Consider the following 26,603-nt stretch of genomic DNA (forward strand, 5'->3'; position numbering starts at 1 on the left):
TGCAACGACAACGTGTGTAAATATCATCGGTAATGTCAAATTTCTATGAAAATATGACGTTTATATTATAGTAACACTCCCTCACTTTGTTCTGTTCAAATCGGTGCAAAGTTAGCTTAGACAGACTCTAGTATCTAACAAGGTCACGCCGATGCCACGCCGATAGCGCAGCGTCGGCGGCGGCGACGCGAAAATTTTGGCGGCGGCGGCGGCGCGCCGGCGCGGCGCTCATATTTCATATGGAAATGTTTTCTGGGATTAATTCTTTTCATTAATTCATTAATTAACCTCGTGCCTTGAAACGGTCGCAACGCTCAACTTTACAGATTTCGAACGACTTGCTACGCTCGTGGTTAAATTATGAAATCTTTCGCTTGTACAGCGATCAATATTAGCATGAGGACTTAACAACAACTTTAACCTCTTGTCGCAAACTTTTTGGTTACTCTTTGATCAAGTGCAATGAATACCGGTATTAAATACGAAAACCATTACCGGTATACTGAATACCTGTTATTATTGAGGTATTAATGAATACCGGTATTTCATTATGTCAATTAGTGTACAAATAGCGATAAAGATAAAAACGGAATGACAGCAATACCTGTAATTCCAATATAGGTATAACATTTTAACCGGTATTCGTTTGACAGTTTTTATACAGGTATTTAATAAAACCGGTTATACGGTCCCTGCTGACGATGTGATGATCAGTCATGTTGTGTTAGTTAACTTAAATCGGGTAATTTTCAGTTCGAGATACAGTTTTGGCGCCATTCATTTATTACGTAAGACGATTTTGGGGTGGAGGGGGGTCGAACATATCTTATTTTTTCTTACAAGGGGGTGGGAGTAGGGTTACCAGACGTCAGGAATTTTCCTGACATGTCAGTAATTTTGGCCGTTTGTCAGGAATGCGGCCGGAATACGAAAATGTCAGGATTTTTTGTGAATTAACAGATTTTTTTATTATGTATCAAATTTAAACAATGTATCAAACATACATATAGATATCGCTTACGGCTAGCCCCCCCCCGTCGCCGATGTGAGCGTCAGGAAAAATATTCGCAAATCAGGAATTTTGTCAGGAAATTCCAAATTTGGATCTGGTAACCCTAGGTGGGAGGGGGTTTTCATAGTTCTTAAGTAAGATCACAAAGATGCGATATTTTTTTTAATTTCTATGAAATTATGACGTTTAAAATAATACTTCCACACTCTATGCTATCAAACACGGTGCAGAGTTAGCTTAAACGAGCTCAAGTACCTTTGTACAGGTACAAATAAACATTCATAAAAATATTTTTTTGAAAATAAATTATATTGGTGGCTGGACGGGGTCAGCCTATTCTTATTATTTCTTACATAGGGGAGGGAGGGGGTCAAAAGCTGGCAAAAATTGTCTTACGTAATTAATGAATGGCGCCTTTAGTGTTACTATTGCTTGGAACTGCTAAAATTATAAATAAAGATAAGCATAATTAAGAGCGCTCTTACAAGAAAAGTCGAAATAATGCAAAATTGATGATACTAGTCGACGAAATTCAGGACTTTGCGCTCATTATTAGAAACAATGAGTACTTGTTCCAGTAAAAGCGTCTTCTTATCTTTATAAATATCGTTGTAAATATTAGAAAAAGGACTTATTAAATTAGTAATGATTTTTTTTCTGATGGTCGTTTCCGAAAAACCCCGTGAAGCACTGAATGGCGAGCTCTTATTTGGAAATGTTGAGAATTTTACTCTGCTAAACCTGGCTATTTTGTATTACTAATACCCTGTACTTTAGGCATATCAAACTATATTTTTCCTACATACCTTTGAGAAAGAGAAAATCAAAGTAAAACGAACTCGATTTTCTCTCCGAAACAAGTGTCAATTCCTACGAAAATCTACTTAATATCGAAGTCATTTTCATACTCAAGCAATCTGCAACGTTTGCTTATACTGTTGGTATACATTAGTGTTTATGAAATTCTACTATAATTTTTTGGCAATTTTTTGAAAACTACTCTATATTACCGATGACGCGCGCTGCGCCAGCTCAGTGCCGCGGCAGAGCTTGTAGAGGCAGGACGTGTGTCGGTCGGCTCCGCACATTTTCAACGGCGACGACGAGGTTTTTTATCATTGTGTGCGGCGGGCGCCGTGTAAAACGCTATACTGTGTGCGTGTAAACCGCAACGAGAGACTTTGATCCTAGCACTGTTTTTATAGTATTATAATTTATAATGGTACAGTTTAATAAACTACCGGACAGGATTAAAAATATTTGAAACGACCTGACATTCTATATGTATTTATTTGACTCAAGATAGTACTCAGGGTCTGATGATGGAGCCGGAAGGTGGTCACCGGTACCAATCAACCATGCAACTAAACCACTTCGTGTTTAGGCTCGTTTTATTCATCTCAACAAGATCTTTGACATAAGATAGTACTCAGGGTCTGATGATGGAGCCGGAAGGTGGTCACCGGTACCAATCAACCATGCAACTAAACCACTTCGTGTTTGGGCTCGTTTGATTCGGCTCAACAAGATCTTTGGCTTAAGATAGTACTCAGGGTCTGATGATGGAGCCGGAAGGTGGTCACCAGTACCAATCAACAATGCAACTAAACCACTTCGTGTTTAGGCTCGTTTTATTCGTCTCAACAAGATCTTTGACTTAAGATAGTACTCAGGGTCTGATGATGGAGCCGGAAGGTGGTCACCGGTACCAATCAACCATGCAACTAAACCACTTCGTGTTTGGGCTCGTTTGATTCGTCTCAACAAGATCTTTGGCACAAGATAATACTCAGGGTCTGATGATGGAGCCGGAAGGTGGTCACCGGTACCAATCAACCATGCAACTAAACCACTTCGTGTTTAGGCTCGTTTGATTCGTCTCAACAAGATCTTTGACACAAGATAGTACTCAGGGTCTGATGATGGAGCCGGCAGGTGGTCACCGGTACCAATCAACCATGCCACTAAACCACTTCGTGTTTAGGCTCGTTTTATTCGTTTCTATAAGATCTTTGACACAAGATTGTACTCAGGGTCTGATGTTGGAGCCGGAAGGTGGTCACCGGTACCAATCAACCATGCAACTAAACCACTTCGTGTTTAGACTCGTTTGATTCGTCTCAACAAGACCTTGGACACAAGATAGTACTCAGGATCTGATGATGGAGCTGGAAGGTGGCCACGGGTACCAGTCTACCATGTAACTGAACCACTTCGTGTTTGGGCTCGTTTGATTTGTCGCAACAAGATCTTTGACACAAGGTAGTACTGAGGGTCTGATGATGGATCCGGAAGGTGGTGACCGGTACCAATCAACCATGCAACTAAACCACTTCGTGTTTGGCTTCGTTCGATTCGTCGCAACAAGATCTTTGACACAAGTTAGTACTCAGGGTCTGATGATGGAGCTGGACTGTGGCCACGGGTACCAGTTTACCATGTAACTGAACCACTTCGTGTTTGGGCTCGTTTGATTTGTCGCAACAAGATGTTTGACACAAGGTAGTACTGAGGGTCTGATGATGGATCCGGAAGGTGGTCACCGGTACCAATCAACCATGCAACTAAACCACTTCGTGTTTGGCTTCGTTCGATTCGTCGCAACAAGATCTTTGACACAAGTTAGTACTCAGGGTCTGATGATGGAGCTGGACTGTGGCCACGGGTACCAGTCTACCATGTAACTGAACTACTTCGTGTTTGGGCTCGTTTGATTCGTCGCAACAAGATGTTTGACACAAGATACTACTCAGGGTCTGATGATGGAGCTGATGATGATAGACAGGTACCCGTCGCCACCTTCGCGCTCCATCATCAGACCCTGAGTACTACCTTGTGTCAAAGATCTTGTTGAGATGAATAAAACGTGCCTAAACACGAAGTGGTTTAGTTGCATGGTTGATTGGTACCGGTGACCACCTTCCGGCTCCAACATCAGACCCTGAGTACTATCTTGTGTCAAAGATCTTGTTGAAACGAATAAAACGAGCCTAAACACGAAGTGGTTTAGTTGCATGGTTGATTGGTACCGGTGACCACCTTCCAGCTCCATCATCAGACTCTGAGTATCACCTAGTGTCAAAGATCTTGTTGAGACGAATCAAACGAGCCCAAACACGAAGTTGTTTAGTTACATGATAGACTGGTACCCGTGGCCACCTTCCAGCTCCATCATCAGACCCTGTGTATCTTCAGTGTCAAAGATCTTGTTGAGACGAATCAAACGAGCCTAATCATGTTACTACATGGTTGATTGGTATCCGTGACCACCTTAATCATCATCAGATCCTCAGTACCAGTTCGTTTTTAAACCCTCGTTGATACAAACTTTACAACCTATAGGTACCAAATGCAATGACGAAACATGTAAATAAGCGAGTAGGTACCTATAATTTCTTTCGAGTAATATACCTTCATAAGTACGAGTATGGGGCTATTCATAAATTACGTCGTTTCAAATGGGAGGAGTGGGGGGGGGGGGGGGGTCTGGACATCGGATGATGGTAACATGACGTAGGAGGAAACAGATTCATCCGAAGCTTGATTTTTGGATGATTTGAGGGGTGGGGAAGGTCAAAAATCGTCAAAAATAGATGACGTAATTTATGAACAGCCCCTATGTACATTTGCACTGCATTTAGTATTTTCGTACTTACCAAATAACAGTTTTAGAACTTTAAAAGTTAAGTACAGTTAGTGTTGTTATGGTTGATTTCAATATGCTTCGCGAAGGATCAAGAATGTTTAATCCATCATTGTAGTGCGAGTGTGGTAGAAGGGATCGGCATACTGAGCTCGCACGGCCTGCCGCAGCGCGTAAAATACCTAAACTCGCTCAACGCCGAAATGTAATAGCGCTCTTAAGTAGTATCATTTTGGCATTTAGAACCACGACCGCAAAATCATAATAGTCCTTTTACATGGGGCCAGTAATCAAGACAGTTAGCAACAAAAAAATAAATGGACTGGCTTGATTTGTAGAATTTTCTTTATTTATATGCATTGGTAACTGACCTCTTCACTATTAAATGATCATTAGTAAACCTTATTGTGACGAGATAAGCTCTATTAATGGTCAAACGTTTATTCCTCGAAGGACGACAATTTATTAATGTCTCTCGTCAAGATCAGACGCACCGTCAACACTACAACTGCATACAGGCATTTTTTCTCTTATAGATTGCTGTTCAAATGTAGTCGGGTTGTGTAGATTCTTAGCTCTATATCAGCCTATCATTCAATATAACCATAATTTTTGATCTCAGCAAGCAAAATATAGGTCGATATTTGATATTCCATTACAAAATAGTCTCAGTATTTATTCTTAAAGGAAAATAAGGGTTATGTTCGTTCTACTTCGGTGAGTATGACCAAAAACCTTTTAAAATGTCACAGACATTGGATACTGAACTGACGCTGGACGTTAAGTTTAGAAAACTGCTTACAAAATGACAAGACCTAACCCCAAACTGCCTGGGGTCTGCATAGACGGTGTCTCGTAGACATCCCCTACACTAGACCGTGTCACAGTGGCAGGCCAGACATAATAGGACCGAAGTACACCTCTCTAAAAACCGTAACACACTACCGCACCGCACCGCGACCTTGGTAAGGTGCGGTAGTGTGTTACGACTTTAAATGATGTATTTTTCAAGCATTTTCTTGGACATACACCGATAAAATTGGTTGCATTATCTATTGTTTCAATGTCGGAAAATGCTTCAAAATACGTCCACGGATATATGCACTAAAAAACTAAGTTTAATATAAATTGTCGTCAAGTGGGAGTAAGTACCAAAGCAGTGCGTATTTCGCAAGAAAATGTCCAAAAATATTTAACATAAGTTTTCTTACGATCAGCAATGCTTCATTGGAATTATTGATTAGTTTTTCAGAATTCCTTATATTTTTAGACGTTTTTACAATAAGAAATCCGCTCTGTGTTCGTGTAAACGTACCTTTACATACAGAATCAAGAACTACCTAATGTAATGAGGCTAAATAGACTGAACAAATGTGTATCACAAATGAATATAATGACCCATGTTTTAAATCAATGATAAATAATAGAGATTCAACTCAACTAAACGACGTGCAAACTTGACTGACGGTCATATCTTCATTTGCTGATTGTACTATTATTAAATACCTCAATCGTGACCAAATATTTGATTATTAAGACTGATTATGACTGGAGTAAATAAAGTAATTATGTACGCTGATAAATTTACTCTAAATCAGTGATCAACGAAGACTTGTTTGTGCCTTATGCTGCGTTTACATAGTAGGTACCTAGCTACTGCGTACAACGGCCGAAACTACTAGACAAATTAAGTAATTTAAATGAGATATAGATATATATTGTTCGCTGTAGCTCGTTGCGCATTTAAACACAGCTTTATAATTAAGAGAGTAACGCCGCATTTACATTCTTGTCAAGCCGATTTTTTTTGTGCTTAGCAAGTGTGAAACGGCGCCAGTAGATTAATAAATAATCGAAATGCCCAAAAAGGTACAATTATTTGTTTAAAATACTAGATGTTCCTATATGTATAGATTTTATGGAATGTCCTTCCTCGCGTAGATCGCCCGTTGATTGCTATGAGATTTTATTACGTATCTAGTTTTAAGTTGTTTCCTTTTTATAGATTTTTATGATAGCTAAAAGCGATACGACAATTTTTGAAAGACTATTGTTGAAGTAAACGGGCCTAGCGCCAATAAATTAGTGTTAAGATTAACTATAATAACCTTAGATCGTAATCATTTAGCTTTAGAGGAAGCATGTTTTATTTCTTGATTTTAAGAGCGCTCTTACAAGAAAAGTCGAAATAATGCAAAATTGATGATACTAGTCGACGAAATTCAGGACTTTGCGCTCATTATTAGAAACAATGAGTACTTGTTCCAGTAAAAGCGTCTTCTTATCTTTATAAATATCGTTGTAAATATTAGAAAAAGGACTTATTAAATTAGTAATGATTTTTTTTCTGATGGTCGTTTCCGAAAAACCCCGTGAAGCACTGAATGGCGAGCTCTTATTTGGAAATGTTGAGAATTTTACTCTGCTAAACCTGGCTATTTTGTATTACTAATACCCTGTACTTTAGGCATATCAAACTATATTTTTCCTACATACCTTTGAGAAAGAGAAAATCAAAGTAAAACGAACTCGATTTTCTCTCCGAAACAAGTGTCAATTCCTACGAAAATCTACTTAATATCGAAGTCATTTTCATACTCAAGCAATCTGCAACGTTTGCTTATACTGTTGGTATACATTAGTGTTTATGAAATTCTACTATAATTTTTTGGCAATTTTTTGAAAACTACTCTATATTACCGATGACGCGCGCTGCGCCAGCTCAGTGCCGCGGCAGAGCTTGTAGAGGCAGGACGTGTGTCGGTCGGCTCCGCACATTTTCAACGGCGACGACGAGGTTTTTTATCATTGTGTGCGGCGGGCGCCGTGTAAAACGCTATACTGTGTGCGTGTAAACCGCAACGAGAGACTTTGATCCTAGCACTGTTTTTATAGTATTATAATTTATAATGGTACAGTTTAATAAACTACCGGACAGGATTAAAAATATTTGAAACGACCTGACATTCTATATGTATTTATTTGACTCAAGATAGTACTCAGGGTCTGATGATGGAGCCGGAAGGTGGTCACCGGTACCAATCAACCATGCAACTAAACCACTTCGTGTTTAGGCTCGTTTTATTCATCTCAACAAGATCTTTGACATAAGATAGTACTCAGGGTCTGATGATGGAGCCGGAAGGTGGTCACCGGTACCAATCAACCATGCAACTAAACCACTTCGTGTTTGGGCTCGTTTGATTCGGCTCAACAAGATCTTTGGCTTAAGATAGTACTCAGGGTCTGATGATGGAGCCGGAAGGTGGTCACCAGTACCAATCAACAATGCAACTAAACCACTTCGTGTTTAGGCTCGTTTTATTCGTCTCAACAAGATCTTTGACTTAAGATAGTACTCAGGGTCTGATGATGGAGCCGGAAGGTGGTCACCGGTACCAATCAACCATGCAACTAAACCACTTCGTGTTTGGGCTCGTTTGATTCGTCTCAACAAGATCTTTGGCACAAGATAATACTCAGGGTCTGATGATGGAGCCGGAAGGTGGTCACCGGTACCAATCAACCATGCAACTAAACCACTTCGTGTTTAGGCTCGTTTGATTCGTCTCAACAAGATCTTTGACACAAGATAGTACTCAGGGTCTGATGATGGAGCCGGCAGGTGGTCACCGGTACCAATCAACCATGCCACTAAACCACTTCGTGTTTAGGCTCGTTTTATTCGTTTCTATAAGATCTTTGACACAAGATTGTACTCAGGGTCTGATGTTGGAGCCGGAAGGTGGTCACCGGTACCAATCAACCATGCAACTAAACCACTTCGTGTTTAGACTCGTTTGATTCGTCTCAACAAGACCTTGGACACAAGATAGTACTCAGGATCTGATGATGGAGCTGGAAGGTGGCCACGGGTACCAGTCTACCATGTAACTGAACCACTTCGTGTTTGGGCTCGTTTGATTTGTCGCAACAAGATCTTTGACACAAGGTAGTACTGAGGGTCTGATGATGGATCCGGAAGGTGGTGACCGGTACCAATCAACCATGCAACTAAACCACTTCGTGTTTGGCTTCGTTCGATTCGTCGCAACAAGATCTTTGACACAAGTTAGTACTCAGGGTCTGATGATGGAGCTGGACTGTGGCCACGGGTACCAGTTTACCATGTAACTGAACCACTTCGTGTTTGGGCTCGTTTGATTTGTCGCAACAAGATGTTTGACACAAGGTAGTACTGAGGGTCTGATGATGGATCCGGAAGGTGGTCACCGGTACCAATCAACCATGCAACTAAACCACTTCGTGTTTGGCTTCGTTCGATTCGTCGCAACAAGATCTTTGACACAAGTTAGTACTCAGGGTCTGATGATGGAGCTGGACTGTGGCCACGGGTACCAGTCTACCATGTAACTGAACTACTTCGTGTTTGGGCTCGTTTGATTCGTCGCAACAAGATGTTTGACACAAGATACTACTCAGGGTCTGATGATGGAGCTGATGATGATAGACAGGTACCCGTCGCCACCTTCGCGCTCCATCATCAGACCCTGAGTACTACCTTGTGTCAAAGATCTTGTTGAGATGAATAAAACGTGCCTAAACACGAAGTGGTTTAGTTGCATGGTTGATTGGTACCGGTGACCACCTTCCGGCTCCAACATCAGACCCTGAGTACTATCTTGTGTCAAAGATCTTGTTGAAACGAATAAAACGAGCCTAAACACGAAGTGGTTTAGTTGCATGGTTGATTGGTACCGGTGACCACCTTCCAGCTCCATCATCAGACTCTGAGTATCACCTAGTGTCAAAGATCTTGTTGAGACGAATCAAACGAGCCCAAACACGAAGTTGTTTAGTTACATGATAGACTGGTACCCGTGGCCACCTTCCAGCTCCATCATCAGACCCTGTGTATCTTCAGTGTCAAAGATCTTGTTGAGACGAATCAAACGAGCCTAATCATGTTACTACATGGTTGATTGGTATCCGTGACCACCTTAATCATCATCAGATCCTCAGTACCAGTTCGTTTTTAAACCCTCGTTGATACAAACTTTACAACCTATAGGTACCAAATGCAATGACGAAACATGTAAATAAGCGAGTAGGTACCTATAATTTCTTTCGAGTAATATACCTTCATAAGTACGAGTATGGGGCTATTCATAAATTACGTCGTTTCAAATGGGAGGAGTGGGGGGGGGGGGGGTCTGGACATCGGATGATGGTAACATGACGTAGGAGGAAACAGATTCATCCGAAGCTTGATTTTTGGATGATTTGAGGGGTGGGGAAGGTCAAAAATCGTCAAAAATAGATGACGTAATTTATGAACAGCCCCTATGTACATTTGCACTGCATTTAGTATTTTCGTACTTACCAAATAACAGTTTTAGAACTTTAAAAGTTAAGTACAGTTAGTGTTGTTATGGTTGATTTCAATATGCTTCGCGAAGGATCAAGAATGTTTAATCCATCATTGTAGTGCGAGTGTGGTAGAAGGGATCGGCATACTGAGCTCGCACGGCCTGCCGCAGCGCGTAAAATACCTAAACTCGCTCAACGCCGAAATGTAATAGCGCTCTTAATACAAACTTCAGTGACTTAGGGCCGATACAGACGGACTACAACCCGACTGCAACTTGTATGGGAACTGCACGCCAATCGAAACGTCGGCGTGCAGTTAAGCAAAATGACCCAGTACCCTGGCAGTACCTAGTGGAACTCAGGTTTGGTGTAACAAAGGCACATTATGGTTTGGTCATCCGACTCATCTTGATGAGCACTTAGGAGAGTAGTACCCAAGATAGAGCCGATGCCGAACCCTGGCAGTATCTAGTGGAGCTCGGGTTTGATGCAACATACATATATAGACACACGCTGTTTTGGATATCCGACTCGTCATGATGATCACTGGGTAGATCAGTACTTTCAGTAGGTACCCAAGATAGCTGATGCTGAACCCTGACAGTGCCTAATGGAGCTCGGGTTTTATACAACATAGGCACACGCTGTTTTGGTCATGCAACTCGTCTTGATGAAAACTTAGGAAAGTAGTACCCAAGATAGAGCTGATGCTGAACCTTGGCTGAACCTAGTGGAACTCGATCAGTGTCCCGGAATCCAGGACAATTTACACTTCGATAGCTATAAAATTGGGAGCAACGAAAAAGCCGGGCTTCACACAGAGCATTTAATGACAACTGATCTAAAAACAAAAGGTAAAACGAAATACCATAAAAACATAGACAAAATGTATAAAAAGTATAAATAACACATAAAACCTCAAATTAGTCCTCGACAATCAGGTTTGATGCAACATAGACACACGCTATTTTGGACATCCGACTCGTCATGATGAGCACTTGGGAGAACAGTACCCAAGATAGAACTCATGCTGAACCCTGGCAGTACCTAGTGGAACTCAGGTTTGTTGCAACATAGGCACACGCTGTTTTGGCCATCCGACTCGTCTTGATGAGCACTTAGGAGATTAGTACCCAAGATAGAGCTAATGCTAAACCCTGGCTGTACCTAGTGGAACTCAGGTTTGGTGCAACATAGGCACACGCTGTTTTGGTCATCTGACACGTCTTAATGAGAACTTGGAAGAGCAGTACCCAAGATAGAGCTGATGCTGGACCCTGGCTGTACCTAGTGGAACTGTGTGTGTTAGTTTATGTGCGGAGCAGCGTGATTACCGCCAGTAGGTGTCCAGACGGGATAGTTTTTCGATCAATTGTGTGAAGTGGACGCAAAAATAAATTCAAGAACATTGGCTCGCTGACCCAACATTATGTAGGAAAGCCAGTTGGGTTCCTTACAAAAAGTACTGGGCGACCGTGTAGGATGTAATGCACTTATGAAATTGTATATTACGTGTGGATGATATTGGCAATTTGATTTTGTCGTCTGGACACGTTTTTAAAGGACAAAGTAAAAGCTGTAACAGACAGGCGTACCGGACAGCAACCGGTTCGATACGTTAAGGTAGAAAACCTCCGCGAGCCCTTACAAAGCTCTGCTTTTTGCTAGTTTTAAATATTATTCAGTATTTACCGTGCGGGATCTAATTGAGAAAGTTTGGCAGAACCGTTATGTCACATATATGTTTCGCGCAGTGCGCCACATTCGTTCAACAAAGACAACTGTATTTTTGTATTGTCCATGTATGACGAATGTTTCAGCCCATGCATCTCTGTTGGCAATCAATAAATAGTCGAACGACAGTTAGAGCCTTAACCAGGTGAAGGTCTTTAAGATACACGCTCTTCTAAGTAGGTACATGAACACTCTTAACAAATGAGTCGAGCGAACTAATAATAACTCAGACAATCACAATACCCCTTACATTTCACTAACGTACTTTAGACTTACTTACTTAGAAGTACTTTAATAGTACTTTTAGTAAGACTGTTAAGAGTGTTCATGTACTTAGAAGAGCGTGTGTTGGCAAGGATCTCTACGTGTTGGCTTCGGCTCCGCGCACGCGTCCCAAAGGTCCGGAACACCATTGTTCCGTGATGTGAATGACTTAGACAAAAACATAAAAAGTCATCGTCTTTTTTGTATATTCAAATAGAATTAATAAGCAACTATGTTGAAGGTATTCGTAACATTTAGATTCACGATCGTAGCCTTGTATTATTTACGCTAGGAAAGCATTTAAGTATTGTTCCGGTAGTTTCAGGTAATTAGCTCGTGTTAACCGACGGTAATTAATTCGTTTACCGGAACTGATACCGTCCTTTGACGAGGAAATGTTACGGAGGCGGTTCAGGCGGTAAAAAGTAAGTTTAATTAGTTACCATGATCTTTCGTGACGACACGAGCGGCGACCGCAAAACCGCGACACTGTAGATATTTCATTTCATTTAGGTCACGCGGAAAGACACATGTGGATTGTGGACATGTGCCACAACATTGAGGTTTACTCGCAACGATCTAAATTAAAAGCTTGTAAAACCTGTGTGGTTAGAATAACAACAATACGCCGGTAGCGAACAGCGCTATAAAAAAGGCACAATTCCCCGGTTCAATGACAAACGCAAACAATGCCCGACGACGGATTCGAACACGAAGCCAAGCCAATTGCAGCTCATTATTATATTATCAATGGAGAAATCCGTAGTGTGGGCGACGTACGGTGGTTCAGTGGCGAAACACCCAGGGATCAGAATTGCAATGAGCTAGTATACCACATTAAATGCACACAGACACAAGATGTAGGTACCGTGTACCCTATAGGTACCTATGTGTACCTAAAACTCGACTGTCAATCAAGTCTACTACTGTTAGCACCTTATTAGTGGTGGTACCTTTCTTTCGACTGAAACGAGAGTCCTTTTGAGAGGAAAGAACACTAAGTTACCTACTTATTCCAATAATTACCCGTCTAGAGAATCAGTCGTGATCGGCTGCATAATATACGGCAAAGGTTACAACAACGGCCTTAAAAAGATATCATCAGCCGTTTTCGAAATCATTTCATGAGTCAGAAACGGCCATTATCGATAATCACCAGTCCATATTATGTTTAGCCACGTTCAGCTAAATACTTTCCAGCCGATTCCACTGCGTTATAACATTTAGGTAGGTACTGTATAACTCCAGCAATGTGTGACTGCCAAAATCGTATTATTGCTTGTGTCAATCAACGTTTTTAGACGCTTCTTGATTAATAAAGGAACTAGTTTTTTTAGCCGCGATTTAATTGATGTTTTTGCAGAATCTCGATGACCTTATCCTAGAATCATGTCAACCGTAAATCTACCTAGTTATAACAGCTGCAATGTAAAACTTGAAGTCTTTTTTGTGGTGTTAGAAAACTTTTGCTACCTACTACCACAGCGGGGCCTCATCGTAATTCAATATAATGGGAGGCGTAACCATAGATAGTGTCAATAGACTCAATGGAGATGATTGTGCAGCTTGCGCAATTCTTCTTCCACCTAATTCAACAGAATTACATCTACTTTTTTGCTGTCTCTATAATAGGCAAATAAATATACTAAATATAGGTATTACGGTCATACAGGTGTTTAACTGTGTTTATAGTTTACAGTAGTTACATCCACCTGATTATTTTTCTTGCCAGTAGTCCGTAATCTAACATCATATAGTAACTGCACCAGTCATGGGACATTTAAGAGGAAATTTGGAGTATTTATGCTATTTCCCTTGTACATGTAAATGGTCTTCCGCTTAGCGTGTTAAAAGATGAAAGTCCTATCCGCCTTTCATGTTTTAGGCGTGTTGTATCAAAGATACTGCAATGAGTTTCCACATAATTAACAAATTAAAACTATGCTTTTTTTCTCCAGTCATGGACACCAAAGCTCCAGTAATGGGCCCCCGGTAATGGACGTGGATCCAGTAATGGGCCCCCTATAATGGACATTGCTCTATCAGTATAAAATATTGAAATGGGGAATAAGTTATGGCAAAAAAATAAATTTTTGGTATAAGCTTTTATCGCTGAATGTATTTTTCTTTCCACAGCCAATTATTATTGTATTAGATTCATCGAGACAGTTCTAATATACCCAAACACAATTAGTTAGGGTTTATTGCGATAAAGTTCCCATGGCCACCTCCTGTCTCCATCATCAGATCAAGTCCATGTTATCATAATATTGCATTATCATCCGATTTGCATACTTAATTACGTACTTACACAAAATTTCAACTGAATCGGAAATCGAAAAGTGGGTCAAATTCAGCTACCAAGATTTGACCCACACTAACTAACAAGGCAAGTTAAATAAAAGTTTGGAAAAACGATATTAATTTATCCTAAGTCCGAGAATACCTCCTGGTTGACATATTTCGTAACTACATTTTACTTCTGTATTGTTTAAAACATGAAATTATGGCATGGCAAGCATCATTATGTCAATTGTCCCATCATAGGAGGTATGCAGTTTTACAGCTCCTATAATGGGATTGGGCCAAATACCACTATTTGTTTACATCTGTGCAGTCACAACATAGTGTGTTGTATACCTTATCTCATGGTAAATGCAATTAACAAAACACATTCTAGTTTTCATCAAGTATTAATTAATTAAAATTTAATAAATTAACTCACCTCTCTTAGCGAAGTTGTTAAGAATTTTTAGTGATATTTTTTTTCAGTGGCACGACAACTTTTGGGTTGACGCACATTTCTTAAAAAATAACCGAATTTAATAAAAATTCAAACATAATCAGCTCTAGGACTCTTATTTATGATAAAAATATATCCAGTGTTTATAAACTACTTTTATATACTTATTTTAGAGGAATTGTGTTTTTTTGTCCCATTACTGGTTCCGTGTCCATTATAGGGTATACTACTATACAAGAAGCAGGAAATAAAGGTAGGTATTATCATAATAGGTAGCTTACCTGTTTCTGCGTCTTATCAGGAAGTATAATAGAGAGTTCGAAGGAGCGGTTCTTCTTATCTCTACTGCCCGAACGCATCAGCTTGGAGGAGGAGCGCGTGATGCTCTGCGCCTTCTCCGGCAGTTTCAAGGCCACGATGGACATACTGCGCGAGAGCCTCCGGCCCAACTTGCGCGTGCGCAGCGACATGGACCCGCTCAGCCCGCGCTTGCGCTCCGGCGCCTCCTCCACATCCTCACCGTTAGCACCCGCCATGCCCCTAACAAAAAACACCAGCTAACAATTCAACAATTCACATTTCAAACAACTGTAGCATCACTAGACACTTTCGCGAGAAAGTCTTCTGTCACACAGTCATCGATACACTAGGAGTCTAGGCACACTACCACTGTTTATTTACACATAACCACTGCGTCCTGTATCCGAAATCAGAACCTCAGATCATATGGTCGTGGAGCCGGTTTCGGGATCTCCGATGAGTTCGCGTTTAGCGTTCATACGCAACACTGCGACTTCCGAAACGTGAATGGAGTCGATTGTACTCGAGTAAGTTTAAAGAGGGCGCGTTATCGCTTACAGTGCGGGCGAGTGCACGACGTGCTCACGGACCTTCGCTGTCTGAACGACTAGACGACTCGCGGCGAGCCGGCCGGGGCGCCGCCCCCGCCGTCTCTTGGTGGCCGTGCGCTAAAATCAAATTACTTATCAAAATGCATTGTCACATTCTAAGTGATGCGGCACAAACAAATGGTCTGTGATTAATCTCAACACAATAGGCTACAGAGCGCTCCCACGAAATGTCTGACTGAATCGGAGCATTAGACACGGATCGGGGACGGGGTACGTTTAACGGGATAAGGCACGACATTTGTATGAAGGATTATTTTACATCCACTAGTTACCTTTACAATTTTGATTATGTTGCTAGGTCATAGGCCTACAAATTAATAAGAATTACGAAAAGGTACCAAGTAGGCTTTTCCTGCGAGATATTTGGTATAGAATTGGATTAATTTAATTCAGACGTCCACAATGCTATAATTATTCTATTTAATGATAATGATACATTAATCCAATGTTAGTCAAACCTATAATATATTGTTTTCAGTGTTTCCAGAAGGCCCAAGCATCTAACACTACATAAAAAAGGCTGTTGGAACTGGAAAAATTAGGCACCCTACGTCCTATTGAATTGAACATTGAACCTAAGAGGTAGATCAGATTTTTACGCCATTGCATTGAATGGAGTTGAGTAACGCAAGCCCTGTTCCATAAATGCTTAGGAATGTTGATGATTATCTAAGATCTAAGTACAAAGCATATTACGTATCAGTTCAGGTCGCTAGGTTTACTTGTTACAGCTGTATAGTTTTCAAGGCAATCAAGTCTCTAAATACGACTCCGAGCATAAGTTCGCGGAGTGTATGTTCAAATACGTCATGATAACAATACTTAGTTTGATTTTATAATAACCTTTGTTATGAGAAGATATCTAGGATGAATAATAGTCTGTCTCACTACCTGTATTATTATCCATGAATTTCTGAACTCTGCGAAGACTCTACCTACTTCTAACATGTAACTCTATCGTCTAGCTAGAATTATTTCCATTGTTTTAGAGATTATTGCTTAAACTCATTCTTAGCTCCAAATGGAAAAATCACTATCTATGGACTTATACGTAACTTAGCAGATAACTATGAGGTTTCCCATACATGATATTTCGCGAGCGTACTGAACTTACGAGTTAATTACGATTAAACAGGATTTACAGACTGTTTTGTGCAACGAGCCTTCAATATACATAAGTGCATAGTATAGCGCTCGCACCGTTATGTAATTCAATTGAGAGTAATTATCACGTAAATATCAAATCAATACCAATTTCTTGAAACCTGAATACTTACCGTAAGTATTTGACTATTGTGCTCTACATTGACTCTAAATACATTGATCATGTTGTTTTAACCGCTTAAAAATTATGAATTGAAGGAAAAGAAACTCCAACATGGAGAAATCTTAATCGGGTCCATGCGTCGAACGCGATAGTTTTCTACGATATTTGTGCCAATCAGATATTTCACAAGCCGCGGGTCAACTTTTACTAGGCTAATAAGATACACGGCACCTGACGCCTAGAAAATCAGTTTCATATACAAAACACATGCATAATTAATCGGACATTAAGTATTAGATTTGAAGGGTCTGTTTTAGAAATTTGGATTGATAACTTACCATAACTTGATCTATTCATGTTTAGATTTAGATGTAAGTAGATTAATATGAAGTTTGTGAAAATGTAGAGATTTATGAAATTTATATCACTAATCAAATTTACAATTAAAATTTATTAGAAATAAGATATCTGATTATTGCTCTTTGATTAAATTGTCAAAATGGTGTATTATTGCTCATGACATAAGTGTATGTGTAATTTTCAAGCAAAAGATACCACTTTGTCGCTTGCGACAAGGACGCTTTGACACGTTATTCATATAAAGATACGAGCAAATTTTGTCCTTATGGTAAGCGACAAAGTAGTACCTTTTGCTTGAAAACGACACATATAAAAAAAAGGTCCAAAAAGTCGTAATACGATTTTACAAAAGCTTAACCCCCTTATTGCCCCTTATTCATAAACGCGCTGAGGTTACAAACCTCGATTAACTAATAATCGTTTGTCTTTATCTGTCATTTTGACTTATGTATTTGTAGGAAAGGGATAAAACACAATTAAATAACATAAAAAACTGAAAAGGTCCGTAAAGTTTTATGAATAAGGGGGTAAACATTAGTCGTTGTCATGTGTCAACTATGACAAACCAAACAAACTCGCCTTGGCCGTTGGTGTAAATCATTGATGTGACATTTGTAATATCTTGATTTTTATAATGGATTATTAAAAGTCTAGCAGTATATAACAGAAATTAAATTTGTCTAACATTAACCATAATGATACAGTAAGTACGGTAATCATTTTGAATCCAAAGTTATTTAAACTGAAAGCATAAAATTTGATCCAGTACGGTACGACTACTTCTCAAGACCTTTATAAAGTATGAGTAGTAGGTATGAAAAGCATGAAAAGTATGAGACTAAGTCAGACGTTTGTTTGTTTACTTAAAAACCAATGTTCTAAATGACTTTCAAATAAAAGTAAAGTAAATTAGTTCATTACTACTCGATATAGGAATCGCGTGACTATCCGAATTATGTCCAGTCACTTTAATTATTGCACTCAACAAATTAACATCATCATTGAGTAAAAAAGTCAATTTATTTGCACTTAGGTAATAAAATTTCCCCAGAGTCCATACCTACAGCTACCAACCAAAAGAATTATATTGCCGGCCGTGTGGGTTTGAGGTCCGCTTGACAACTTCTTCTTCTACCTAGCGTTATCCCGGCCTTTGCCAGGGTCCGCTTTCCTACTTGCTTTCCTCCACTTTTCGCGGTCCTGCCGGCGTAGCCAAGGTTACAACGATGTCTTCCTTCACCGAAAAGCAACATATCAATTGATATTTCGTACATAAGTTCCGAAAAACTCATTGGTTTGAACCGCGCGTTGAAATTTGCACGCTCTTACCGCTAGGCCACCAGCGCTTTTTTTGCATCTCGCTCCATCTACCTATTAATCCTATTATCTCTTATTAAGATATAACTATTATTAATATTAGAAATCAAAGAGCGCGTAATAAAACGTATTACCTAATCAAACGAGATTGCAATTATATACCTACTCCAAAGATTATTGTAAGTTTCAAAGTACACCTACTGCAAAAGACTAACAACAATAATTGTTAAATATTCGTCCCACGTATGTATTATCTTATTGTTCGTATAAGGCATATGACCTTCAGGTATGCGCCAGCTTGTTAAGCTTTAGCCTATTTGGTTTTACCAACCAAACGATCGTATTATTTACTTAATATATTTAGTTTTCTCAAGACAGAACAACAAGAGTGTCAAATACATGACAATAAGTAGATGGGGTGTTCGGGAGACTTGCCCAGATGGGAGAATTGAACTTAGACCATTCTGTTATACCTAACAGTTACATCCATGTAGGTATACCTAAATATATAACACCGTCTAGGCTAGTTGAACTTACTATGGGGTTAGGCCGATTTGTGTAAGATTGTCTCGTTATATTTATTTATTTAATACATTTTATGTCACGATTAAAAGTATTTAGTCAACGCATAGTAATCAATTGCCGATAGGGATACCGCCAGTGCTTTTGTTAAAAAAACCGTATTTTATTTCAGAAACGAGTCGACATGGCGGAAAAGCGGCGAGTGGAAATCGCGATACTCCCAACTGTACTCCCGCCGCCTCACCATGTAAGTTGCCTGTCTAGCCTATAAGAGATGAGTAAAGAGTAAAGACTGCTAGAGTTTTGATAAAAAAATAGCGTAGTTTTAGGTATATGTACTGTGTATAGTGTAGTCTGAACGTGCGGTTCGAATTCAAATGGAATTAATATAAAATATCTCTATCTGCTATCTACTGTCGACGTCAAATATATGTTTACATTTTTCACCTTATGACAATGGAAGAAAGGAGTACCTAAGGTACTTATAGGCCCTTCGAAACTGCCCTGCTTCAACGAAAGATGTTTCTGTGATGAGTTTTTCAATTAATTCTCAATATACTGCTTCTAATTTATTTGACATCTAGTCGTGCATCAGGGATGTTCGCGACCGACGGCGCGCGTGGATTGTTTCTCTATACTACCATACGTGCGTGCACGCGCAGCATCCCTGGTGCGCCGTGTGCGTGGCAGTCCCAACAGCATCCTTCGTATGATAGCGGATAGGGTTGACTGTCCCTACTTGTTGCACTGTGAGGGATTGCATTCCCCCATCAGTGTTCTTTTGTTTTAATAAAAAAATCCTGTATCTACTAACCCCTTAGTTTGTAAGCTCTACTAATAAGAATGTGTCCATGTGTTACACGAAATAAAAATATTCAATTCAATAGCACGCTCCGGCCCGGAACGTTTCGGTCATGTTTACGTCTATGATACGTACCCACCGTATATACTAGTGCGTGGCGATGGCGGTGCGTCCCGAAGTTGATTCCCTTCGGCTTGACATATTTTCGCTACGAATATTTTTGGCACGCGTTCATTGGTGGTACTTTTTAAGGGACACATAAATGACATTAAAGACTTCGCTAAAAATGACGTCACCAGTCACCACTACCTACTTCATTTCAGAGAACCGCAATATTGCAATTTGCAAGGAAATCAGTACTCTTTATTGTTTTTTGTTATCTCTGACATTGGCATCACCATTCCGTTATAGAAGGATATTGCACTGCAGCATCGCCATTACTTTCACGCTTACCGCGTGACGTTCAAGATACCACCCGGGCCACCTGACTTTCGCATGCCTTTCATTCGTGATATAATTTTACATGTCATTACACATAATAGCCATCTGTGTCACCTTACTAGTCGATTCCATCATCCGGTAGCGTAATAATCAGTTATTAGAAGCGTCGTATCGTGACGAGATTCAAGGCCTTTTGGGCGCAGGCTGTTTGTACTTATCTAACCGTGTTTAATGTTTATACCTAGGTTCTAATATTGCGTTGCGCTTGACTCGCTTGAGTCACTGTTGGCGTGACTCACGGAGAAGGAAAAGTAGCAAACACAGCCACGATCCTTTTAAACAGTCGATGGCCGTAAAACTTCGCAGACAATACCCTTAAATTTTCTACGGTCTGGTGGTATAATAATAAAATTCATCGTAAACACGTTCTTATTGCGATTCTCCCTGACCTATTGAAGCTAAAAATCATGTTACTAACAGTTTGTGGCCTACAAAATCAAAACTACTGTCAATATGTAGAGAAAAGTTGCAAATATATAAGTTGTCATGTCATGAGTAATGTTGTTGTGCTTTAACAATAGGCGATTGTTGCCAATACTTCGAACGTCATATAGGTAACAAAATATATGACAGATGAAAGAGATAAAGATCGCGCTTGATAAACCAGTAATCCTTAGAGCCTGCAGTTATATTACTGTGGCTAAAACAACTCCTTGTGAGCAGCAGGTTATGTTTGTAAGCTTAACAAGGACGTCCACGTTTGCAAAATCATCATAAACTCGAAACAATCGTACCTACTTAAGTAAAAGTGATATCAATGTTACAGGTTTCTGGTGTGTTTTTTCCGGTGACCATGAAAGTACGCTTTTTACAATACGGTGAATCATAGCGAAATCAAGAACATGATACTTGAGTCATGAACTTTATTTTATAAACATCAACATCGACCTTAAAACTGTGCATGAAATTCTCTTCTACTATTTCTGATATCAAAGTAGGATAATTCGCCAGTAACTGGCCACCTTTAGGAACTGGCCGCCCTTAACTAAAAAAAAATTAATTCTATTCACTTATAAACAGAATTCATTTTAGTATAAGGTTTCAATAACTGGCCAGCATTCCATAATCCATGCCACCTTATACTAAAATGAATTATATTTTAGGTGAATTCATTTATGATTTGGGGTGGCCAGTTACTGGTGAATTATATACCTAATTATAGTTGGTCAAGCAGATCTTGTCAGTAGAAAAAGGGGGCAAATTTGAAAAATGTAGGCGCGAATCGATATCGCATCATCGAAAATTTGAATTTCGCGCCTTTTTCTACTGACAAGATTTGCTTGACCATCTAAATATATACCTACTATATTATTATTTCCCGATTCTTTCCTAGCCCGAAAGAGGCAGAACACCGGCGTTGCATTTCATTTATGGAGAACGACAGCACCCCGTACAACGATCTGCTGATGAAGCTTCGCTGCAGTCGGCCGAGTACCTCCAGCACGACCGAGCCTGACGTCAGCTCAGTCAACTCCAGCAACGAGATCCAAACCATACTGTCGCAGCAGAGCGAGATGTACCCCAGCTGCTGCTCGCCTACCATGTATGTAAGCTTGTACAAGTCCCTACACTCCTCCTTGTACTCGTATATCGCTTTCCCGATTGCGAGAACACTGATTTCGGCAACCTGATCCCAAAAATTGGGAAAGGTACGCAAGCGCCAGGCCTAATCTAGGCCAGATGGCAGTCGCAGGCCTTAAGAGGGAGGTTTGCTGATCACTATTCTTTTCTTCGCCAAAGTTAAACTTCTTCTTCTTCCTCGCGTTATCCCGGCATTTTGCCACGGCTCATGGGAGCCTGGGGTCCGCTTGACAACTAATCCCATGATTTGACGTAGGCATCACTAGTTTTTACGTAAGCGACTGCCATCTGACCTTCCAACCCAGACGAAAAACTAGGCCTTATTGGGAATTAGTCCGGTTTCCTCACGATGTTTTCCTTCACCGAAAAGCGACTGGCAAATATCAAATGATATTTCGTACATAAGTTCCAAAGTTAAACTATCGCAAACAAGAGCAACTGGTAAATATCGAATCCAACTCCTAATCATTCCAAGTTGTAAAAAGCTTATTAACAAGAACCGGAAATCGGAATTCGAACTCATGACCTCCGCCAACGGCTTGCTGGCCAATATTCGACAAATTTCCCTACACTCACATGGTATAAATATGTAGAACATACCTATCTACACTGATCAAAATGTATCTAGAATAATCTAGATTCATAACTAATCATAAACATTATCTAATATTGTTACTTGTATAACAAAGTCACGAAAGTCACACCTTGATTGATACCAGTGCCCGATATTTGGCTATAAATATTTAACTAGGCACTTATAATATTAGGTCAATTTTGTTTGCGAGATATTCACGATGTTTTCACTCAGTTGTTGTTTATCTGAAAAGCGGGATGTGAATGATACTGATAGGTTTCGACCATAGGTATACCTGTTTACCTATAGCCAAAAATTGGCGTATTCTCATTTGCCCCCGCCCCTAATCTAGAGCGATAAAAAATAGAGTTATAAAATGTTTATCTTAATTTCCAAGATTTTTTAAACTACATACGTTGATTACAATTTAAATAATGCCATCACAGAACGCGTAGTCTGGGACAGCACGACACAATGTTGCTGGATATGGTGCGCGAGCGCAACCGCGAGCTGCAGGAGGCGCAGGACCAGCCGCTCGAGCTTCCCGGCGACGACGCTTCTGAAGAGTACGTACTAACGGCTACACATTTAACTCACCCCAACACTAGCATCCCCCGAGCGAAGGCTTCTAGTCAACTCTAAGGCTGTTGCTCGACGCAACGCGCGACGCCATTTTCCATAGCGCTAACTATAGACGCCGACGTTCAAAAGACGCTAAGTGTCGGGTGGCTCTAAAGAGTACCCAGGAGGCGTGGACAAGAAAATACAGGTCCACTCAAACGCACACAAAATAATTTCATCAAATTCATAGCCTTGATAACTCGTGGGAGTTTAATTCGACAATACCGACTTGAAGGTACCTACCTATGTGATTTACATTAGCTAACCAAACCGTGAAACAAAATTAACTACTGCCACAATAGCATAATAAAAAGTTATGTTGACAAAGACGCATTAGTAAAAAATTCACATTTTCTCGACTTTCTCTCTCGATACAATTACGTCTATTAGCTAAAACTTTCTCACAGTTTTATTAGATAAGGCTAGCACTTGTGGCAGTTATTATGTTAGCTCGGTGTTACTTTGATGTGTAATTAGATCTAACAATTATGTTATTTCTCGAATGTGCTCGGAGGCTATTTTGTAGCTATTTGATAGATAAGTAGTTACAGTGTTTCGGTAGTAATAGCACGCTGACGGAGTCTTCTAATAGTTATTTTAAAAACAGATATTTGCAGATTGTTTAAGTACGTAGGTACTTTACATGTAACAGCTTTGATTGTAGGCAACTTAGCATGTAGCAGTTTGAAATGTTCTGTACTTACAGTAATAGAATTTAGCTAATTACATAGTAGGTATGGAATGCTTAGATATAATCTTGTAAGTATATGGTTCGCACGTACCAGGTAGTAGGTTTTCGAAAGGAGTGATTTTTTCCCCTAATTGGTTATTGATTATGTGTTAATCTGTCAATCTTACCAATGTATCTTACCACATAATACTTCCTCTCCTTACAGCTTGTCCATTGAGCCCTGTATGCACGGGATGAGCCACCGCTTCACTGAGCGTAGCGTGTCCCGCTCTCGGTTCTCTCGCATCTCGACGAAACGCGACATGGACATACCCTCAATACTGGCCTATAACATCAGCGACACCCTACCGGTTCGTTTATGTGGTTTATACTTAATGGATTGGGGCTGAGCCATCGTCACACTGAGCGCAACCGTGTTATGCTCGTGTTGTCCTCCTTGCTTCCATTACCTTCGACTTCCAACTCCAACTAACATGGTCATTTACACTATCATCATCATCATCTCAGCCATAAGACGTCCACTGCTGAACATAGGCCTCCCCCTTGGACCATTTACCATGTAAGTACCTACATACTCGTATTATCTGTTTTGACGAGTTCCGGATATTTGTTGCACATACCATCTCCACGGAGTAACTGACGTACTTCGAGTTTAATTATGATCACACACCATAGCGATCCCTCTTTCAATATCTTTGAGTTATAACGGGAACTCATCAAAGTAAATATACCATGGGAATACCCCGTATTTAATAGTACTTAATCAGATTCTATTCCCCTTGTACTTTTACAGACAAACTTACCACTCGGAATACCAGCGTTCCAGCAAAAGGAATCCTTGTCGAAATGTAATGAGATTCCCAGATGGTCCATACGCCGCTCCGTGTGCCCAGTCTGCTCGCAAAAATGGAAGGACCGCAGCTTTGTAAACAAAATTAAAAACTCAGGTTAGACTAGAAAATAGTTTTGGAGATATTTTTGTAAATTTAATGAGCCAAGCTGTACGTCACTTGGTCGATCTAACAGCGATCAGTAGCAAAGCTGGAGCATAATCTGAATCAAACTAAATATCAACAGTATACCTTCAAAATCATCAAAATACGCCGAGATCTAAGTATTCTTAATAAATAATAAACAATTAATACAATACAATAAAATCTTCTCAGTAGGAATAATAAACTAGTGGCTCTGTGAGCTACGTCAGCAATGGACCTCGCGAACCCCTATGGCACCGCTTTATGGAAAAAATTCTAAAAAAATATTGACAAAAAAATGCTACCTATATAATTATCGAACACTCATCAGTTTCACGAGAATCCGTTGAGAAATGTGACCTGTGGGCCTACCGCGAACCACGTTCGACGTGTTGCCTCTCTGTCGCACTTGTAAATTCGTACGTAAGTGTGACAAGGAGGCAACACATCGAACGTGGTTCGCGGTAGACCCTCTGTAGGCTGTAGGTAGAGGAGAACATCCGGACACACGAAAGAATTTTTGCCCAAGCTGAAACGGAGACCTTCGGTTTCGCTTGGTTAATAATATATCTTTAGACTAATGTTCATGTAACAAATTCAATGTTACAGGCTTAAAAAGAAACCTTTTACAAGACATGCCTTCTGTAATAGCACCAGCACGCTTAAGATCGGCAGCGAGAGATAAGTAAGTACCTAAGTATTACATATATATTATAAAGTTTCCTATGTACTTACGTAGGTACAGTCACCTGCAATAATATGTTACTCTTCGAAGGCCGCAAAAATATGTGACACGCTCTTATGGCTCTACAAATAAGATCGTGTCAGATATTCATGCGGCCTTCGTTGTGTAACATATTATTGCAGGTGACTGTACATATAATATGGGTACTGAATATTGATTAAGGCTCTTACCGCAATTTTCGTATTATTTTCCTTGCTTCATTGTACTCACAGCTGCAAAAGTGGGTAACCACTTGATGAATGGAATTCATTAATAAAGTGGGTATGCACTTCTGCAGCTCCCTGTACATATACAACTCGCATATTCTTTAGTAGGTAGTCTAAAGATACGAAAAACATTTACTTTCCAGGAGCCTCCGGCCAGTCCCCATGGATGTGGAAGACAACCCCGTCTCTCCCGGACTACGCAGCCGCAGCGCCACCTGGCAGTTGATCCGCGCGCGACGCATACGCATGCCCAAGCCGCAACTACCGTCGCCAGAGGCGCCGCCCTGCGGCACAGCGCCAAACGAGCAAAAAGATTTAAACATGCGCGTCAACAACTTTTTATTAACCTAGAATAGTTATTTGTTTTACAAGGGGGCAAAGTTGTTGTTTAACCGCTCGTGCTAATATTGATACCCGAGCAAGCGAAAGATTCCAAAATGGAACCACGAGCGTAGCGAGTGGTTCGAAAAATGGAATCTTGAGCGTTGCGAGGGTTTCAAACCACGAGGGTTAAACAAAATTTGCCCCCGAGTGAAACATAAAATTTTTCACCACACCACTCCGAAGCAAATATTAAATGTAAAACATGAAACAAAATCAAACCAAATCATATCCAAATGAATGTTATTAAATATTTATCATCCAAAATCATCATTTAAAAGTCAATTCTACCAGTAAACATAATGAAAATTACTCAAAATTTACATTTGATTACTTTGCCTCACATGTGAATAAAATGCAACTTTGCTATCAGTTTTTGAAGTGCAAAGTAAGCCTTTCCGAGCTGGTGTGGTGAAAATAAAT

The 26,603-nt window shown here is 40.1% G+C and overlaps 2 protein-coding genes across 3 annotated transcripts in view; one reads left to right on the forward strand and one right to left on the reverse strand.

Annotated features, from left to right (window-relative positions):
• The window catches only part of LOC134797591 (uncharacterized), a 178,251-nt gene extending 162,705 nt beyond the window's left edge, over nucleotides 1-15,546 (reverse strand). The window contains exon 1 of the mRNA XM_063769880.1: nucleotides 15,009-15,546. Within this exon, the coding sequence (XP_063625950.1) occupies nucleotides 15,009-15,263 (255 nt within the window). The 5' untranslated portion in view covers nucleotides 15,264-15,546. The remainder of the gene's footprint in view (nucleotides 1-15,008) is intronic.
• Nucleotides 15,547-17,816: 2,270 nt separating this feature from the next.
• Nucleotides 17,817-26,526, forward strand: LOC134797592 (uncharacterized). 2 transcript variants are annotated; one of them, XM_063769882.1, is made up of 8 exons: nucleotides 17,817-17,968; nucleotides 19,277-19,351; nucleotides 21,741-21,950; nucleotides 23,009-23,128; nucleotides 24,080-24,224; nucleotides 24,668-24,821; nucleotides 25,458-25,533; nucleotides 25,946-26,526. In XM_063769882.1, the coding sequence occupies exons 1-8, from the start codon at nucleotides 17,961-17,963 to the stop codon at nucleotides 26,148-26,150; spliced, it is 993 nt and encodes a 330-aa protein (XP_063625952.1). In that variant the 5' UTR covers nucleotides 17,817-17,960; the 3' UTR covers nucleotides 26,151-26,526. The 2 variants fall into 2 exon arrangements, with proteins under 2 accessions (XP_063625952.1, XP_063625951.1); XM_063769881.1 differs by having other exon boundaries at nucleotides 25,943-26,486.
• The last annotated feature ends 77 nt before the right edge of the window (nucleotides 26,527-26,603 follow it).

The sequence above is a fragment of the Cydia splendana genome, chromosome 15, assembly GCF_910591565.1.
Source record: "Cydia splendana chromosome 15, ilCydSple1.2, whole genome shotgun sequence".
In the NCBI taxonomy this organism is placed as follows: Eukaryota; Metazoa; Arthropoda; class Insecta; order Lepidoptera; family Tortricidae; genus Cydia; species Cydia splendana.

What these genes read in the sequence shown, in the direction of transcription:
- LOC134797592 (XM_063769881.1), top strand. An exon ending in ACATCAGCGACACCCTACCG is followed by an intron (nt 24,225 to 24,667) that starts GTTCGTTTATGT and finishes GTACTTTTACAG; the next exon opens with ACAAACTTACCACTCGGAAT. An exon ending in AAACAAAATTAAAAACTCAG is followed by an intron (nt 24,822 to 25,457) that starts GTTAGACTAGAA and finishes TCAATGTTACAG; the next exon opens with GCTTAAAAAGAAACCTTTTA.